Here is a 20,500-nt window from a genome sequence, read left to right as displayed (position 1 = left end):
TAATGGGTGTTTAAATTTGTATTGCACTATAAAATTTTTCTAAACATTTTTATTCAAGTATAAGTTTATTGCTGGCTCTGTTTTAACGAGGTTTACGAGTTCAGTGGAAACCTAACTCTCTCCCCATGGATTGATTAAACTATTTGGAGTGATGTCTACTCACTATCTGGAGTGATGTATGAGATAACTCAGATGTAACTCTGTGTTGGTATGGATCGAACTATTGCTGCTTAAGGCATTTATTTTGTTTCTGTTGATTTACAATATTTCAAAATGTTTGAATCTTTTGTATTTTTTTTTTTTTAATGTAAGTTTCAAGTTACAAATACAAAGCTGTTGATATTTATCCGGATTATACAGGCTGATAAATTGACTAGCACCTAATTTGCTGGGCCCAGAGCCTGTTTTGAGTTTTCACTTTTGTATCCGTAATGTAAAAACAATTTCTTATTACTATCTAGTGTTTCATTTAGTTAGAAGCAATACCTAACATGCAACTAACAAAATACATGCTGAGCTTGGAAACCAGTTTGGGGGAAGGAAAAGACTTAGTTTAAGATATTCAGTGACATTATCAAAACAGATATACCCCGAAATTTTTTGAAATTGCAGTTGCAAAAACCCAGTTTTGGGTAATGTTTGAGGGAAGAAAGATTGGGGCCAATCCCTGGGAATTTTTTGAAATTGAAATCTTCAAAACACAATTGTGATAATATCTTGGGTAACGTTTAGGGGACCGGCAATCTTTACCCATTGAAGCTCTAAAAACGTAATTTTGGTTGACTTTCAATGATGTTATGTGGAAGAATTTTCGGAAGCTCCTCTCCTGAAAATTTTCAAAATTTAAGCCCTAAAAACTAAATTTCAAACAATCGTTAATGGTAGAGAAGGGGGGGGGGCGAAGAAACATTCCGCCGAAAATTTTTTGAAGTTAGCTTTTGAAAAGGCAGGTTTTAGAGGATTTTCGGTACTGTTTGTGGGAGGAGAGATTTGGGGCCACTTTTCGGTAATTTTCGGCGACGCTCTCCCGGAATTTTTTCCAGAATTGAAGCCCTAAACGCCTAAAAACGAAAGTTTGAACGATCTCTGGTAATATTAGAGGGGGGAGGGGGAGTTCGAACACAACTCGAATTTTTCCGAATTGAAGTCCGAAAAACGAAATTTTTCGCAATTTGTTTTTGTGAAGGTTCGAAAATTTCCCCCCGCTGGCTGCGGCCTTGCTTGAAAAACATCCCCAACATTTTAAGATATAGAATTAATCCTTCGGGGTGAATGACACCCAAAATGTGTCTTAAGAGCGTACGAAAAAATACATGCTCAAAACTTGCTCCAATATTTAAAATTTATAGAATCCAACAAACGCAGTAGCATTACTACAAGAAGGGGGGTGCTACTTGAATGGGTTTAAAAGTTAATTAAAAGTATAAAAATTTCATTTCAGAAATTATTTTCAGATTTTTTGGTTGTATTAAACGTTGCATATTTATTTTGATTAGGTAACATCCTTTCTTTAAATTACTTTAGAATTCTCGCGAAAATCTTCAAAAATCCCGGAATAAACCCAGTTTTTTCTTTTCTTTGCAATACTACTTATGACTGAAAGGTGGAGGGTGAACGACCTTGGAAACTAATACGAGCGAAGGCAATATTCCACAACAGTATGGCCCAATAATATATGCAGGGCCAATGTCACCTGGTTACCAAAGTATCTGCCAAAGTTGCGAAAAAACTTGCCGGCAGTATTGCCCAATATAATTACCCAACATTGTGAAAAACTTTACCGTTTGGTGGCGGCCGACCCAATTAGACCGATAATGACGAATTTTGTTCTACAAAATTGGCCAGCCCTGCATCTGCCAGTGTTGCAAAAAGCTTGCCGGCATGCATTGGCTAATTTTTTTCTGCCAGTATCAGCCAATACTGGCGTTGTGTAGTGCCCAATATTGTATAAAGTAAACCGTTTGATGTCAGCTATCCTAACTTTACGTGATATTGGCCAGTCTTCCAAACATCTTGTTTGCGACATTTTTTCATTGCACATTCTTTGTCGTAGATGGAACAAAACCCAGCGCCGGAGCGGCAACTTATGAAGGAGAAAATTTTTAAGTGCACTGCGCACCTTGACGAGACCTGGGAGAGCATAAACATGCGTTTAAAGGCATTTAGTTTAAGGCATTAGTAATTTCTTACAATTTCCCAAGCGATTCCCCCTCCCTCGTCTTGTAATAAAGCCAAAGATAGCTTTAAAATGTTTTAAGGTGTATAGGTATAAAGACTCCCAAAGTTAATTATTTCCTAAATATAGCTTTGTTTTTAGAGCTTAACTCTTCCTTGGACACCCCCAAACCCTTTTACGTTGAAAGGTGTCCGTAGGAGAGTACTCTCACCCTTCCAAAGTTTCGCTTATACAGGCTAAAATTGCGTTTTTAAAATTCAATATGAAAAAGTTTCAAGAGCAGCGCCAACCCTGACCTTTTAAGTAATACACTATAAAAATCATTTCTAGGCCTTGAATTTCAGAAGTTTTCCGGGGGAGGTGTTCCTTTATTCCACCTCCATTTCTCTTGCGTTAATACCAAAAAAAAAAAAAAGTCAGACATTGCATGCTTTTGATTTCCATTATGAAAATTTCCAAAGTAGATCCCCCTCTCATTTTCTTCAAAGATAGCGGAAGATATATAGCAGAAAATTGATTTCAGTTTCGATACCGTTACAAAACAAAGTCCCGTTTTAAGGTGCAATTTCAAAAAAATTCCGGACTAGAGCCACTTAACTTCTCTTTCAGTAACAAGACATCCCCTTAACATCACCAAAAGATCATAGGCGGCTGTACCAAAAAAGGGGTTAAACGAAGTGTAGAGGTTGGGGGGGGGGGGGTAACCACTGAAGCTTTTTTTTATTATTATTCGTGAAATTGGGCTATAGTATTCCTGGCTTTTAATACTACTGATTCAATTTACTTCTTAAACTGCAAAATATGGCCTCGAAATTCGGGGCGGAGAATCACTTTAGATTTTTCCTTTCAATTTTAAAATTCCATTTTTATGAAATAAGATGAGTAATGTCCCTTTATTTGGAATATTTAGTTCATACTTTCGTGAAATAAATCAATTTACTCTATAAAAAATTAAAAAATCATTTTTCAATCGGTGTCTTTGTTCATCCTCTTATATTAACGAAAACCACCAAAAATTGCAATTTTAGTTTAACTCGTTACCTTCAAATTACTAATAGATTCACCTCCCCCCTCCCTTTTTCCTGCGATTAAATCTTAAAATTTTATTAAAAAACTTGAAGGAATCAAAATGGTGGATTCAGGGCATGGTTTTAGTGGTGGTCCTTTCCAAAAAAAGGAAGGGGGAGGGCCGTCATTTCGGGATTCAGGAGGAGCAATTGCCCCCACCCCCCATGTGCTAGGTCGAATCTTTTTTTTTTTTTTGAAGTTCGAAATTTTATGTCAATGAAACGTTGCCCCAGAGGCTGCGACTGGGACTGAAAAGTGCGGGGGGTGGGGGGGGGGGGCAAAAAGAAAAACCTAAAAGCCATAGGATTTTTAGCGGCAGCAAAAAAATGAAAAAAAAAAGTAAAATTTTGTTAGAGCTGGTTTTGAGAGCAGATGAGGGGTAATTGATGTGAACTCACTTTATTTCTTAAGAATTTTGTACACAATAACTTTCTTCGAAGAAACACTTAGACTTACAATAGTTACCAGAAGTTTTTTGAGATGTCACAAAAGGTTGGTAAAAATTTCATTAAACAACTACACTCCTGTTTGTGAACATTGCAACACCATGAAGGAAGCATCATAGTTGAATAAAATTCAATACCCAGTTGAGTGATAATGGTACAAATAAATGATTACATTTTCAAACCAATCAAACAATAAAAAGAGATAGGAAATTTTGTGGGGCCACCACGCGTCGTAATAAGAGCTGCTACACGACTCGGCATGGAGTGAAACAGAGTTTGAATATCTGCCTGCAGAAGAGTATTCCATATTCGCAACTCCAACGAACTATAGGGGGCACTGAAGTCACTGTCTAATGGCGGAATTGAAAACTACAACAAACGCACATGGTAACGAAGAAAATGCTAAAAGTGTTGTGATTTTTGTTCGTACGTATGATTTTTTCGCTTTATTCTTTTAAAATTAATTTTCAAAGTCTTGTGGATATTCTGGCCCACGTAGAAAGAAATGAGAATTCAAGAAGCATTACTAAACGTCAAAGATTCATGCAAACTACGTAGTTCGTAGTTCTAAGCAGCTATTTCCACGATGTTGAATTCGATATTTATCAATTCTTGATAAAACTAAATAATAATTGTGGCCTGACAAGAATAACACTTAATGCTAGAAAATTCAATGTGACATTACAAATTGTTATCGAAAGAAGATGATACTTTTTTGCCTTGCTTGGCTAGCGCTTATTTTTTTTTCCATTTGTAGTTGAGTTATTTCTCTCGAATTCCCGAATCGGTTCATTTAAAAATTTTCTGTTTCGATTTTTCTAATTTCTGAGTTACGATTTAATTGTGTCATGTTATGCAAATCATCAACAAAATTCTCACGGATATATGGTGGTAGTTTTCTTTTCAGTTGATTGACCATTATCTCCTTTCACTTATCGAATTCTGTAATCTTACTACCATTTTATTCCACTCATGATAAAAATTAAAAATGGTTTAACTAAAAACGCGAAATCTCGCCAAGGCTACTTTGCTCGCACAATACTAAAAATTAATAACCCTAAACAAATTTGGCGAAACCTTTCAGCTGAGAATAAAAGGAATAAAGTAAATTCTTTCTCGGTTATTCATTTTTCATTTTGTTCTACGATAATAAATTCAAGAAAATATTTTGCATACTGTCCATTCCAACTAAATGCTGCTGTAAAATATGATTAGTTAAATTAATTTAAGATTAAAAAAAACTCATATTCTTACAAATTCATACAAAACAATAAAAAATTTTACCTGGTATAACGTTATCCAATTTTGTTAATCCAGAGTTTTCTTGTTTACGCTTCCACCATTTAATACTTTTTTGAAAGAAATAAGGAAAACTAACATTATTTTGAGAAGCTCGAGAATACTACTAAGGGACGAATTAATTTCTGTTGTTGAAGGCGTTCTTAGACATGTTGAATGCGTTACTCAGAACAAACTGACCGCGTTTACGTCAACAGACACACGTGATGCGCAACGTGGCAATGTTTTAGGTGCAGACGCAGTTTTATAAATCACCGCAAGGTAGCGTATTCGAGCGCTGGAGTTCCGAATTGTTTGTATGCGCAACCAAAGTTCGTCTGTCGAAACAACAGGACGAGGATCACGAGCGAGACGCCGCCCAACGAAATCTCACACATGTTCAATCGGTGACATATCCGGGAAATATGCAGGCCAAGGAAGAAGTTGTACCTGCTGCGAATCAAGGTAGGATTTGACAGTCCTGGCGACATGTGAACGGGCATTATCCTGCTGGAATACAGCCCCTGGCAATCCTTCAGGAAAGGAATAACTTCGGGCTGTAAAACTTTGTTTATGTATCGAATACTGTTCAAATTGCCCACAATTCGTAGCAATTGTGATCGTCCATGATATGCTATGGCACCCCAGACCATAACTCCGAGTGTTCGTCCATGTGGCGTTCGATAATGCACTCCGGAATGTGCCGTTCACCGGCATAGCGCCTGACACGAATTCGGCCATCATGGTGCCACAAATTGAAGCGGGATTCGTCTGTAAAGACGAGCTGCTGCCAATCAGCACGCCAGCTCCTATGCACATTGGCTCATTGTAGCCTCAGGCGGCGATGGTTTTGCGTAAGAGGAATCCTGTATAAAGGAATCCTTGCGCGCAGCCTACGCTGTAGCAAACGTCTCCGAATTGATGAAGCACACAATGAAACACCTGTAGCTGTTGACCACTGTGCTGCCAATTGTCTTGAAAAAGCTGTGCGGTCTGTCAGCGCCATACGCACCAGGTGTCTTTCATCGCGAGCTGACGTCACATTTCGGGATCCACTCCCAGATTTCCGAGCTGTCCGACCTTCGTCCGTCCACTGCTTCATCCAAACATGCATGATTGTGCTGCTGTTATGCTGCACAAGAGCGGCTACTGCACGATAAGACAATCCAGCTTCATGAAGGTGAACTATTCTGCTCCATTCAAACTCCGAAATTTGCTCAAATTTCGCTTTCTTTCGTCGAAGAGGCATAGTAAAGATTCAATTACTCTAGCATATAACCACCGATAATCATACACGCCTCGCTACAGCCGTCTACTTATATTCGGTTCGATCCGCAGTTCAGAGGAAGCTGTTCAGCATACGCATGCGCTACCGGTCTGCAATTCTGATCATTTGCATATCATGCCGTACTTTACATTTCCTGCAATTTTCAGCTCACTCGCGTAAGTCATTCGTGGTGTTGCAATTTTCCCAAACGGGAGTGTGTTTAAGTAAAACAATTGATTTACTAATATCTAAACAATGAATACATAAACTAAAAGTTACTGCTTGTGATAAATAATGTTCGGCAAACAGATATACAAAGTAAAACAAAGAATTATGTTCAAAAAATTTTTGACATTTGTTTTTTTTTTTTTTTTTTTTACTTTTAGATTTGGTTTCTAAATTGGAAAATAAAATAAATAAATGAACCATAGAAAAATAACCCCCATCCCCCCCCTCCGAATCGCCGCCACTGCGTTGCCCTTATAACCTCACATGCGCCACGAAAATATTTAGGCGTCCAGCAAAAGGTATAAAATGTATAATTCTTTTCAAAAAAGTTATTTAAATAAAATATCAAGTTCAAAATTTAACTTAAATTTGAAAAAGTCTATATATTGAGCACCATGTGGGAGACATTAATATATTGCAGGAGAGCTAACATTTCTATTCAACGCTTATCGGCTTAACTGTTTATATTGTTCAGCTTGATAACTTTTTGAAGGAAATTTCAAAATATAGGTCTCTTGCGTGTCACCTAAATATTTTTGTGGCACATGTGGGGCCAACTTTTTATCATCATGAAATTTCGAACTGCAAAAAACTTTTTTTTTTTTTCAATACGGCCTAGTACAGTGCTGGTTCACACTTTCAGGCTCAAGTCGGCACGGATTGTCATTGTTCAAATTATATGAAACTTTTTTACAATTGTTTTTGCCCAAAAGGAAAAATATGAGGCTGTTCGTCTTGAAAAATCTACTTTCGTTTTCTTTTTGGGACACCCCAAATACGCATGCGTGTGTGTACACACATGCGATATTGGCATTCTTTCCATCTTAAAATTTTGAAGCTTTTTTTTTCGATTGGGTTCAAAGCCCCCCCCCCAAGAGAAAAACGTCCAATTCCCTCCCCCCCTCATGCGGGGAGGACAAGGCGATCAAGCGCTCTCTCGCGGAAATTTAACGTGGACCAAAACGCATTTTTAAGCAGGCTTTGCTTAGAGGATGAGATTATTATAAGGCACTTAGCCCTTGTAGCAAACATATAATATAGGGAAAGTGGGATCCATTCTCTTATACTTATTAATAATACTTAGTGCAAAAATTCCTATAGAAGTGTGCACTTTAGGTGAAACTATAATTGAAGTTTAATGAGCATAAGTAATAAACACTAGCCTGGAAACGCTTCTGTGAAAAATGTTGCTTGAACTCCCTAAAACATTATTTTTTGGAAATTTGTTTTGCCTTTAATTCTGTGACGCAGAAAACGAAGCCCAAAAATGTGCAAAACCAACCATACTGTGATGACAGGATTGCCATTTGCCACTCACTTATAGGTAAAAAATTCTTCGAGTTTACCCTGTGTGAGTAGCAGCATCACAACTGAGCAAACACTAATCCAGTATAATTTCGATTTAACGATATCAAATTTACGGATTCCCTCAATTAAATGATACATTTCACTGGTTCGGATTTAACTTTATTGAATATATATATGCTGCTCGATTTAACGATAACTTTCTCCAGTCCCTTGGCAATTGTTAAATCGGTGTATTTGTATAAGAAAATGAATTAGGACATTAATTTTCTTTTAAACTTTTAAGACATTAATTTTAGGACGGTGGGAAAATATAAATTAATAAATTAAAGAGGAAATGAAGAATTCATTAAAACTGAAATAAATAGCATGGTGACTGAATATTTATATATTTAACTTTTTTATTTTTTTTAAAAAAAATCTCTCTTTAAATCATTCATTGCTTGTACCTTAAAAGAAAAACACTAAAAGTTAGCAGAACAGTATATTGAAGACTAATCTCATGATCTCTAAATTAAATTAGCATAAAATTCAAGATGCATGTCAAATAAAATATTCAAGACCATTTGATTTTACGATAGATATTTTAAAATTTACTCAAACAAAAACCTGGGGAAAAAATGTGTATGTTAAAGCAAAATTGATTTTTATTTTAGTCTATTCATTTAATTTTAACTTTTATTTAATTATTAGTAGCTTATACATTTAGCAATTTTTGTAACTTCCATTTCTGAAACATCCTGCATTTTAAGAAAATTTGCAAAATTCCCTAGTTTTTTCCTTTTTTTTCGCGGGGGGGGGGGAGATTTTGAATTCCTTGTATTTTCTGGTTTTTCTATGGTATGGCAACCCTGCGTGACATGATTAGTGTAAATAAGTACAAAAGCTTGATGGATATTTAAGTTTTACGGGTGTGACCCACTTTCCCCAACGAACAAAATCTAAGAAGACATAATATAGTAAACTTTATTCTTCATTCTGTTTTTAATAACGTAGTTGACTCTCTTTTGTCCTAAATGATAAATAGCTGAAAAAAACTACCAATGACAACAATTATTTATTTTTTATTATGTTATTTTTCCATTATATTGATTAAAATTTTGGAAAACCAGAACTAGTTAGTGTTCCAAATATTTACTGGCGAGTTAGAAAACATAAAGCATAGTAGTGACAGAAATGCACATAATGTGATTTTGTAGAAATGGCAGTCTCTGGAACCTTGAAGTGAGAATCTTTACTTATCCTTATCAAAAGCTAAAATTGAAGGAAACTGACATCCTGAGTTTCCAGTCAAAAGAGTCATTGGGATTCTACCTTATTCCCGAAATATAGCAGCCAACTAATTGTTTTTTCGTTTATCTTGATGGTTGTGTAAAGTCATCCCTGGCTATTTGATAAAATTCTTGATAATTTAACTTTATCACTATCTTTTTGCACTGAGGAATTCTTTTCTCAACTTCTCTGATAAAGAAAAATTGTGACAACATAAAATAGGTCAGTTAGAATGAGTCAAAAAGCACAAGCAGAGGAAATGGCAGTTAATGAAACCCAATTTCTCTGCTATGTGCCATTCAGTGGGTACAAAAATATAAGCTTCTTGGGAAAGTGGAGTGAAAAAAAAACATACATTATGAAATCAAATTTATTAATATATGAATACATTTTAACAGAATAGAATACAGTAACGGCTTTGCAACTTGTTCAATCAGAAAAAAGGTTTTTTAGCAGTAACTGCAACAAAACTATCTTTTTTTTCCCTGCAATTGTTAGTAAACAAGTTCCTATACTAATTCATCCTTTACACTTCCAGTTAGTTCTAATTTGGTTACAGTACTTTTACTACTGTTGCATTTTTTCTCTTGCTAAAGCTTTTGGTAAATAAATTACCTTTCGTAGCTTTCTGCCATTTGCACCTATCATCATTATTGCATTTTTTAAAATATGTTTATCTACTTTAGAGAGTTTATACTTTCTACTTGGGGCTAATTTCTTCAATATTAGTGAAATTAATATTGCTTGGAGAGAATTATAACATAATAAGATTTATAAACTAGTTCACACAATGATTGAAAATATTTTTTTCATCATACAACAAATAGATAAGTGTGAGGCATATAACTATATGATGTTTGCTGCAATATATTTAAAATGTGTTTCTGGAATTTCTAGAAATTTTTCTAGGTCAATCTTTATCTATCCAAAAATTAAAATTCAAGAAATTGATGCCAGTTATAGTAGCTTCAAGTTAAAAGGGTTTCTGATAATCGACATTCTACCCTACTTCAAAACAGCTCAATAATCTAAACAACGCTAACTTTCTTACTAATATAAACTCACCAACTTATAAAGCATTAATTGTAATTAAAAGAAATACATAGGATTAACGTAATTTAAAACATAGAGTACGAGTATATAAAACACAGTATTATATTAATAGGAGTGACTTAACAGCATGCAGTAAAGTGAAATATAAACTGTTATAACAATAAATAAGATGATTTAGGACATGAAGACAGCTGTTTTTTGATCCAGACCAAGAGCGGAACACGTCCAGGGTTACTGCAACAATAATTTGAATGTAAGGCACCAAGAGAAAATGTGTCGACGAGGATGCACTGAAAAATACAAGCAGAGGAAATAGTAGCTAAAATGAAACCAAATCTCTCTACTATGGCCTTGTTTATGCAGCTGGATTTAACCCGGATTCGCGGAATAAGGCCGTTTTATGCATCCAACCCGGCTTCAAGCCGCGTTCAATACAGGAGGGAATTCCCTCCACCTACATTGAAGGATTATTGGCGGATTTTTCCCACAGTGCATTGCGTGGTCACGTGTCTCCTCCTCGTGTGTATTTATTTTGGTGTTGATGTGCGTGTTCTTTTTGCGTTGGTGATTTTGTTTCGAAACTAATTTCTTCTAATTATGGAAAAATCCAACTGCAGCATTCGATGGGATAGCGCCGAAACGAAAGCGTAAGGGAACGTAAAGGAGAATCCACGATTTGACAAAAACGGCTCTTCCCATCAACATGGCTGCAATCCCCCTTTTATCCACCTTCCGCTTCAACCCGGGGTGAAGCCGGAGTGTGCATAAACAGGGCCTATGTGTCATTCAGTTTTGAGCAGTCACAAAATTTCAGGAACCTGGAGGGTAAAAAAGAAAGCATTCATTTTTCAGTTAAAATATATAATAAATATAAATCAATAACATATAGTTGATCTTAATTTGTTCAACCAGAATATTTTTTTTGTAGTTTTTGCATTAAAATAGTTTTTTATCTGCTAATATCAGAAAACAAACCTTTTCTAAAATTTAATATTGATTCGAAAGATCTGTAGTTTGAAAAATACACAAAGAGAAATTAGAATGGAAACAATATCAACAAAACAAAGGTGTTGTGCAATTCAGTAAATAATATAATTATTATTCAGTAAAACCTTGGATTCCTGAACAAAAAATTTACTTCACCTATAAATGAAAGCAACACAGCACCATAAACTAGCATAGAAGGATACAATTTTGAAGCAATGCATTACATTTTGTAATCAAGGGTCCATTGTACATGGTTTAGGGCCCTGAAGACCACTGTTCCTTGATCCAGACCGAGAGCCGCGCACCCCTGGGGTGGAGAATAGAAGAATGTATGGCACCAACAGAATATACGTCGACGAGGAAGCACTGAAAAACACAAGCAGAGGAAATGGTAGCTAAAATGAAACCAAGTCTCTCCACTACGTGTCATTCAGTTTTGAGCGGACACAAATTTCAGGAACCTGGAGGGTAGAAAAAAGCATTCATTTTTAAGTTAAAATACATGATAAATACAAATCAATAACATATAGTTGATCTTAATTTTTACAAACAGAACTTTTTCGTAGCTTTTTCAATAAAATATTTTTTTATCTGCTAATATATATGTCAGAAAACAAACCCTTAAACAAAATCATCCTCTTCACTTCCAGTTGTTTTATTTATTTCATTATACCAGTTGAATTATGTTGCATTACTTTGATTTCAGTTATTCTTTTGCTTAAGAAAATTTCAGTAATTTGCACCTAACTCATGCTTTTGCAAATTTTTAATCTGATACTCTTCCTAGACCTAGAAACACTTCTTTGAGCCACTTTTTTCTATTCTAAAATTTAAACTTGATTTGAAAGATCTGTAGTTGCAACACAAACTAGCAAAGAATCATACAATTTTGATGCAATACACTACATTTTATAATCAAGGGTCCACTGTATATGGTTTGGGCCCTTTGAGACCTGCTACATGTTGCTGTGCTTGAGTCCCAAGTGGAGCTGATATTTTGTTTGACTCGGGTTGCACTTTCTGAAGAAGAAAGGCACCCTTTACGAGGAGAAACCCCTCGGCTCCCCTCATGTGCCAGTCCATCAGCAACTTCATTCCCATAAACATTTACATGTGACGGTATCCACTGAAAAGTAATTTTAGGACGTCTGTAAAAGTAATGTCTGTCTACCTGTTACTATCAGAAAGATTTTCATAACATACAGCACTAGCCAAATGTATATAAAAACAGCACATTTAAGATCCGTTACAAAATGACATCACTATTCACAGAATACAGCAAATTTTTCATTAAAGAAAGTTGAAGAATTTACAAAATACAGCAAGAGAAACAAATTGAAAAGAAAAGAGTATTAACAGAACAAATGTATTTTCCAATAAAATAAATACACATGTGTTCAGGAAGAATTGCTTTTTATAATCAATGACATTTTAGTAAATTAAGGTAGCACAAGTAAAGATTATGTATTAAAACAAGGATAAAATAATTACTAATGTACACACAATTGTTCATACTATATAATTCACATTTCAAAACTATTTCCCCCAGAAATATTCCAATTAAAAAATTTGTTTAATTAAGCTGCGATGTCTATAAAGTAACACACACAGGTAGGTTACAGGATTTTAAATTTCTCCTTATTAAAACACATAATTAAACAATAATATTATCGAGACAATTCATACGGATTGACTTCCATTAAAATGCAGATACTACTAAATATTTCACTTTTTACACATATTAATTTCGTTTGAGATGTTAATAAGAGCAATTAAAATGACTTACATCGAATAACTTTAAATTCTGGTTCATTCTTGAATTGCAAATATCAATTTCTTACTTCAGTCGTTACATCGGAATGACGGGTCATAATCAAGAAAAAACACACACTTGGTTTCGTAATTTGTTCAATCAGGTTTTTTGTCTCTCACTATGAGATAACACAAACCCTTTAAAATAAAAACAATCCATTCTCTTCTCTTGAAATTGTTTTATTTGATGATACCAGTTGTACTTGTGTTGCAGAACTTTGACTTCAGTTGATTCTTCTGCTAAGGCAGTTTTCAGCAATATGTACCTAACTACTGTTTCTGCAAATTTTCAATCTGATCCTCTTACTAGAGTAAAAATCAACTCTTGGAGCTACTTGTCTCTATACTTGAAAGACCTGCAGTTTATAAAATATACCAACAGAAATTAGAATGAAAAGAATAGCAACATAACAAAGGTATTAGGGAATTCAATAAACAATATAAATATCATTCAGTGAAACCTGATTATCTTAACATACAACATTTTCCAAAAATAAATAAAAGCAACACAGAAATATAAACTAGAAACACAGAGCATATAATTTTGAAGCAATACATTACATGACAATCCAAGGTCCAAGTGCCACAGTTTAGGGCACCGAAGAATGCCGTTTTTTGATCCAGACCAGGAGCCGAGCACCCCTAGAGGTATTGCAGCGATATACGAATGGATGGTAACAAGAGAAAATACCTCGATCCATGGATGAGAAAACACTGAAAAAAAACAAGCAGAGGAAATGGCAACTAAAATGAAACCAAATCCCCCTGCTGTGTTTCATTCAGTTTGGAGAGGACACAAAAAACGTACTTCAGGAACCTGGAGAGGAAAAAAGCATTCAATATAAATCAAAATTTATAATCAAGAAAAAACACACACTTGGTTTCGTAATTTGTTCAATCAGGTTTTTTGTATCTCTCACTATGAGATAACACAAACCCTTTAAAATAAAAACAATCCATTCTCTTCTCTTGAAATTGTTTTATTTGATGATACCAGTTGTACAGTAAAATCCCTCTCATACGGACACTATCGGGACAATTTTTTTTTGTCCACAGTAGAGAGGTGTCCGCAGAACAGGGGTTTAATAATGTTATTTGCATTGGAACTGGGGAATTAAAAATTGTCCGCATAAGAGGAGTGTCCGTTAGGAGGGGTTTCACTGTACTTGTGTTGCAGAACTTTGATTTCAGTTGATTCTTCTGCTAAGGCAGTTTTCAGCAATATGTACCTAACTACTGTTTCTGCAAATTTTCAATCTGATCCTCTTACTAGAGTAAAAATCAACACTTGGAGCTACTTGTCTCTATACTTGAAAGACCTGCAGTTTATAAAATATACCAACAGAAATTAGAACGAAAAGAATAGCAACATAACAAAGGTATTAGGGAATTCAATAAACAATATAAATATCATTCAGTGAAACCTGATTATCTTAACATACAACATTTTCCAAAAATAAATAAAAGCAACACAGAAATATAAACTAGAAACACAGAGCATATAATTTTGAAGCAATACATTACATGACAATCCAAGGTCCAAGTGCCACAGTTTAGGGCACCGAAGAATGCCGTTTTTTGATCCAGATCAGGAGCCGAGCACCCCCAGAGGTATTGCAGCGATATACGAATGGATGGTAACAAAAGAAAATACCTCGATCCATGGATGAGAAAACACTGAAAAAAACAAGCAGAGGAAATGGCAACTAAAATGAAACCAAATCCCCCTGCTGTGTTTCATTCAGTTTGGAGAAGACACAAAAAACGTATTTCAGGAACATGGAGAGGAAAAAAAGCATTCACTATTAAGTCAAAATTTATAATTAAGAAAAAAAAAACACATGGTTTCTTAATTTGTTCAATCAGGTTTTTTGTATCTCTCACTATCAGAAAACAAACCTTGTTTCATTTATTTCACTATACCAGTTTCATTTATGCTGCAGAACTTTGATTTCAGTTTTCATTATTCTTTCGCTTAAGAAATTGAATAGAAAAGAGCATTAACAGAGCAACAGTACATTTCAATACAATAAATACACGTAATTTCAGCAAGACTTGCTTTTTATAATCAATGACATTTTAGTAAATTAATATAGCATAAGTACAGGATTATGCATTAAAACTAAGATAAATTAATTACTAATGTACTACACATAATTGTTCAACGTTCATACTACATAATTCACATTTCAAAATTATTTCCCACAGAAATATTCCAATTAAGAAAATTTATCATTAAGCTGTAATGTCTATAAAGTAGCACACACAGAGGCTACAGGATCTTAAATTTCTCTTCATTGAAACACATAATTAAACAATAATTGAGACAATTCATATAAATTGGCTTGTATTTAAATGCAGATACTAAATAGTTCACTTTTTCTACACATATTAAATTTGTTTGAGATGTTAATGCAAGTAATTAAAATAACTTACTTCGAATTACTTTACATTTTGATTCTTTCTTGAATTGCCAATAGCAATTTCTTTCTTCTGTCGTTCGGGCAGGAACGGTACCTGGAAATAAAGAATATTTTAACAAAACAAATTCCAGAAATTGATTCCTCACCTAAATCAAGTCAGCAAAGAGAGCAATGAAGTTTTTTTTTCTGATATCATAAAAGGCATAATAAAAGATAAGTAATTAATGCATTAAAACAAAAGAAGGTACCTTGCCGCTACCCACATTGCACGTTGGACAAAACAAAGGTGTTTTGCAATTCAGTAAATAATATAATTATTCAGTAAAAATTTGGATTCCTGAACAAAAAACATACTTCACCTATAAATAAAAGCAACATAAACTAGCATAGAAACATAATTTTGAAGCAATACATTGCATTATATAATCAAGGGTTCACAGTACATATTTTAGGGCCCTTTGAGACCTGCCACATGTTGCTGTGCTTGACTGTGTGCGCTTCGTAGTAAGGCTAGTATCATTTGATCTTCCTAGCTTATTGCCATAAGTAAAGCAAAAACAGGGTGGGTTGCTTTTTACCCATGTGCAGGAGCCCGTCTCTAAGCGGAGCTGATATTTTGCTTGACTCTGGTTGCAATTCCTGAAGAAGAAAGGCACCCTTTACGAGGAGAAACCCCTCGGCTCCCCTCATGTGCCAGTCCGTTAGCAACTTCATTTCCATAAACATTTACATGTGACTAACCACTGAAAAGTTTTTTTAGGATGTCTGTAAAAGTAACGTCTGTCTACCTGTTACTATCAGAAAACAAATCCCCCCCCCCTTTCTAAAATTTATCCTTTTCACTTCCGGTTGTTTTATTTATTTATTTCACTTTTCCAGTTGCTTTACCCTCTGTATTACATTATTCTTTTGCTAAAGCAATTTTCTGAGACTTGATTTTCATAACAAACAGCACTAGCCAAATGTACATAAAAGAGCACATCCAAGGTACAAGATTAGTTACAAAATGACATCACTATTCACAGAATGCAGCAAATTTCTCATTAAAGAAGGTTGAATAATTTATAAAATACAGCAAGAGAAACAAATTGAATAGAAAATATTATTAACAGAACAAAGGTATTTTTCAATAAAATATATACACATATGTTCAGGAAGACTTGCTTTTTATAACCAACGACATTTTAGTAAATTAAGGTAGCACAAGTAAAGGATTATGAGTAAAACAAGGATAAAATAATTAATAACGTACACACAATTGTTCATACTACATAATTCACATTCCAAAATTATTCCCCCCCCCCAAATATTCCAATTAAAAAAATTTGTTTAATTAGCTACAATGTCTATAAAGTAACACACACGCCTAGGTTACAGGATTTTAAATTTCTCCTTATTAAAACACATAATTAAAACAATAATATCGAGACAATTCATATGGATTGGCTGCCATTAAAATGCAGATACTACTAAATCTTACACTTTTCCTACACATATTAATTTCGTTTGAGATGCTAATGAGAGGAATTAAAATGACTTACTTCGTATCACTTTAAATTTTGATTCTTTCTTTTGAATTGCAATTCTTACTTCACAGTATTCGTTACATCGGGATGAGGGTAACCTGGAAATAAAGAATATTTTAACAATACAAATTTCAGAAATTGATTTCTCACCCAAATCAAGTCAGCAAAGAAAGTGTTGAAGCTTTTTATTCTGAAATCAAAAAAGGCATAATTAAAGATAAGCAATTAATGCGTTAAAACAAAAGAACATACCTGACCATTACCCACGTTGCACGTTGGACGCTGGACGATCCCATTCTTGAGCGGCAAATAGGGGGTATAGGAATAAGATGACATCACCGGCCGGCAGCATAAGAAATGTTTATATTTTTCGAGTCCGGGCAGCCGGCAGCGGAGTCACTTCGATTTGTTTACAACATGGAGTTGTTGCGTGATTTTTCTATTTTATCAAACTTTTCTAGATGGAATAATTGCCAAATATTATACAGAAATGTGAAAAAAATAAGTACATGCAATTGTAATTTTGTTGAACCAAAAATCAAAGATTCTGAGTTCATTAATATTGCTGGCAAAAGTTATTTGCGAGACGAGCAGACGAATGTTACTCCTCATATATTATCTTTTATTTCACGTAATTTACATCGCCAAAAAGATCACCCATTAAACATTATTAAACTTATTATCGTTCGTTACATGTACGGTAGTTTTTTGAATCGGTGTGGTAATCCTTTATTTTCTGTTTATGACCACTTATCACCCATTGTAACTACTCATCAAAACTTCGATAGTTTATTGATACCGAAAGATCACCCTAGTCGCAAGAAAAGTGATACTTATTTTATAAATTCAAAATATTTGCTTCGCCCTCATACCTCTGCTCATCAAAAGGAATTAATATTAAGTGGCTTAGACAATTTTTTGGTTGTTGGAGATGTTTATAGAAGAGATGAAATTGATTCTGAGCATTATCCTGTTTTTCATCAATGTGAAGCAGTGAGATTGCTATCTCCTCATGAGGTTAATACTTTATTCTATTGTGCCATTACCGATATAATTTTACTGTATTTTATTTGAAAAAAAAAAAAAAAAAGCAAGCATCAGGGTTGTTTGGTTTAAACCATAGTTTAAACCGTGATCTAAATCAAGTGGTTAAAAAATAAAAAAAAAAACGAACGTGGTTTTTTTCAAAAATGTTTTTTCTTTTTTTTTGAAAAATTTCATGTTTTCCCCTAAATGTTTTCATAAATTTTACACATTATTGCAAAGAGTAAAATCTAATTACCGCAAAGTAACTAGCAAAGCTTTATAGATAATTTACACATTAAATAAATTTAGAAACTTATATTTTTTAAAGTAATGCAAGTTTGCTGAATAGTTTTTATTTTGTTTGTTTCTTTTTTTAAATCTATGCAGCTTTTCTATTGGGTACATAAGTATACAAGGCAGACCAACTAAGTTTTTCTAAAATTATATGGAAAAAAAATTCCAAGTACAGTCGACTAACGCTACAACGCGATTCAACTTACGAGAAATAGCTATAACGCAATTTTTTTCCCAGTAAAGAATTTTAGACCTAACATAAATTAATCACCAGCAACACGAAAATTTTCGGAAGTTGAATCATTTTGCGTAAGTATCGGCTTTATTATTGGCTACTAAAAATATTCCCCCCCCCCAAACGAACCTTCATCTCTTTAGCATCACTGACACTGGAAGTTCTCATAGCAGACTAGTCTGAACATCACTTTGTTAGTGCATACAAATAACTACTCCTCACTTTCCATTTATTTTTTTCATTTTAAATGCTCAAGTTGATGAAATGTAATGACACCTAAGACCACTGTTTTATCTTAAGTAAGGTAACACGACAATTGGGTATGAATGACTCTTCCATACGCACAGTTAAAAGTCAAGAAAAAGGCATCCATAAAAGTTCCCCGAGTAGTCTCTAAGCGAAACACAAAAAGGATGAAACTGGAAGCTGCTCTTGTATTGCAAATTAAATAAACCTAGAAGAGGGGTGTTGCCAAAGATGGAAATGTTAAAATATAAGAATTAGCGATGCAACTGTATTTAAAATATATAGTATTTGAATAACGGTTTGATCACGCATCAAATCATTATCATCTTCATTTTTTAAAGTTAAATATCATTGCTGGATCTACTGTACAGTATATATACAATAGAGTGCATTATTTTGTTAATATACTGTACGTGCGGTACTAGTTTATGTTATGTCCCTCTTTCCCATTGATCATTGATTTTGCATTGTAACAGTATTTTATGTCGAATAGCACAGCTTTAAAAAAAATACTGATAAAAATTGCATTCTTGATGTTAGAAATGGTAATGTTTTGTTGAGGAACAGTTAAAAACAGTTTGAGGTGGTGTTTACAAGTGTCTAAAATTATTGGGTATGTTTCTAAAAGTTTTTACGCATACCTTTTTCTACAACGCGAAATTTCGACTTACACAAAGGGTCTTGGAACGCATCCCTCGCGTAAGTCGGAACTCGACTGTGTAGTTCTTTTAAAATTTGAATTATCATTATTTTTCAGTCTTTTGCATTTCAAAATAGTCCAAAAAGCATATTTCAACCAAAACTTCATGTACTACCTACTTTGCTTGATTATTTAAGATTTATTGAGATAGATTATGTACCATTGAAGTGTTGCATAATGTAAAAATATCTTAACTCTAGAATATTTAAATTACAAGAGAAAAAAAACTAAAGAAATAAAAGAATACTTATAGTAGGCATAAAATTGGGCTTATACCTGCACACTTTTTGCATCACCAATAGACGATGCAGTCAGACCAAGGAAAAAAAATGTATAAAATTATGAAAACAGAAAACATTCATGTAACGCTGTGCTATTATAAAAAAAAAATTGTCAATTTTTCCCCTTCAAAGATTTTTTTTTATCCCAATATAATAAAAGAAGTCTCACATGTATGAATGGAAGAAAGAATCTATAAACATAAATTTTTATGACAGTCTTCTATGTTAAAAGAGTATTTTCATTTAAGTTTGTACTGACGCTTTTAATTAAACTATTTTCTTTTCTTTGATTAAAAAAATTGTATTCCTAAACACATTAAACCAAGAGAAATAATATCTACAATGGAAAACATGATTTTCTTAAAACCTACTTGTCCTGTTTCTATAATTATTGTCCCTGATAGATTTGGTAAATAAATTACATGATTTATAGCTTTTTTTAAAATCTTTGAACAAAATATGCATTGATCTTTTGATTTTTAAAGTTGTAAAATGTGCATCAGACTTATGATTCATTTGTAGATACTGCAACTTTTTACATGTTTAAGAATGCATGATTTTAATTTTACTTTTATTTTTTAATTTATAGTAGATAGCTATGATTATGAGGAAATTAATTTGCAAGAATTTATTCTTGGTTATTTGCAATTAATATCTGAACTATCACAGTAAATTATTTCTTTGATTATTTATACCGAGACCCATTTATGTATTGTATTTTTTACAGTAATTAAAAATTTTCATACAATATTCTCCTATAGAAATCTCTAAATATGAGGAAATAAAATTATAAGATTTTACTCTTATTTATTTTTTGGTTAAAAAAAAATATATATATGCCAACCTTGGCAAGCATTTACTTAGAAAAAACAAATAT

General features: G+C 33.7%; 1 protein-coding gene across 1 annotated transcript in view; it reads left to right on the top strand.

Moving 5' to 3' along the window:
* The first annotated feature begins 17,251 nt into the window (after positions 1-17,251).
* LOC129231288 (probable phenylalanine--tRNA ligase, mitochondrial) overlaps positions 17,252-20,500 on the top strand; it is a 43,276-nt gene continuing 40,027 nt past the window's right edge. The window contains exon 1 of the mRNA XM_054865580.1: positions 17,252-17,858. Coding sequence (XP_054721555.1) covers positions 17,259-17,858 — 600 coding nt within the window. The 5' untranslated portion in view covers positions 17,252-17,258. The remainder of the gene's footprint in view (positions 17,859-20,500) is intronic.

Source organism: Uloborus diversus, chromosome 1 (genome assembly GCF_026930045.1).
Source record: "Uloborus diversus isolate 005 chromosome 1, Udiv.v.3.1, whole genome shotgun sequence".
Taxonomy (NCBI): Eukaryota; Metazoa; Arthropoda; class Arachnida; order Araneae; family Uloboridae; genus Uloborus; species Uloborus diversus.
Note: the sequence above shows the minus strand (reverse complement) of the source record. Positions and strands in the feature narration are given on the sequence as shown.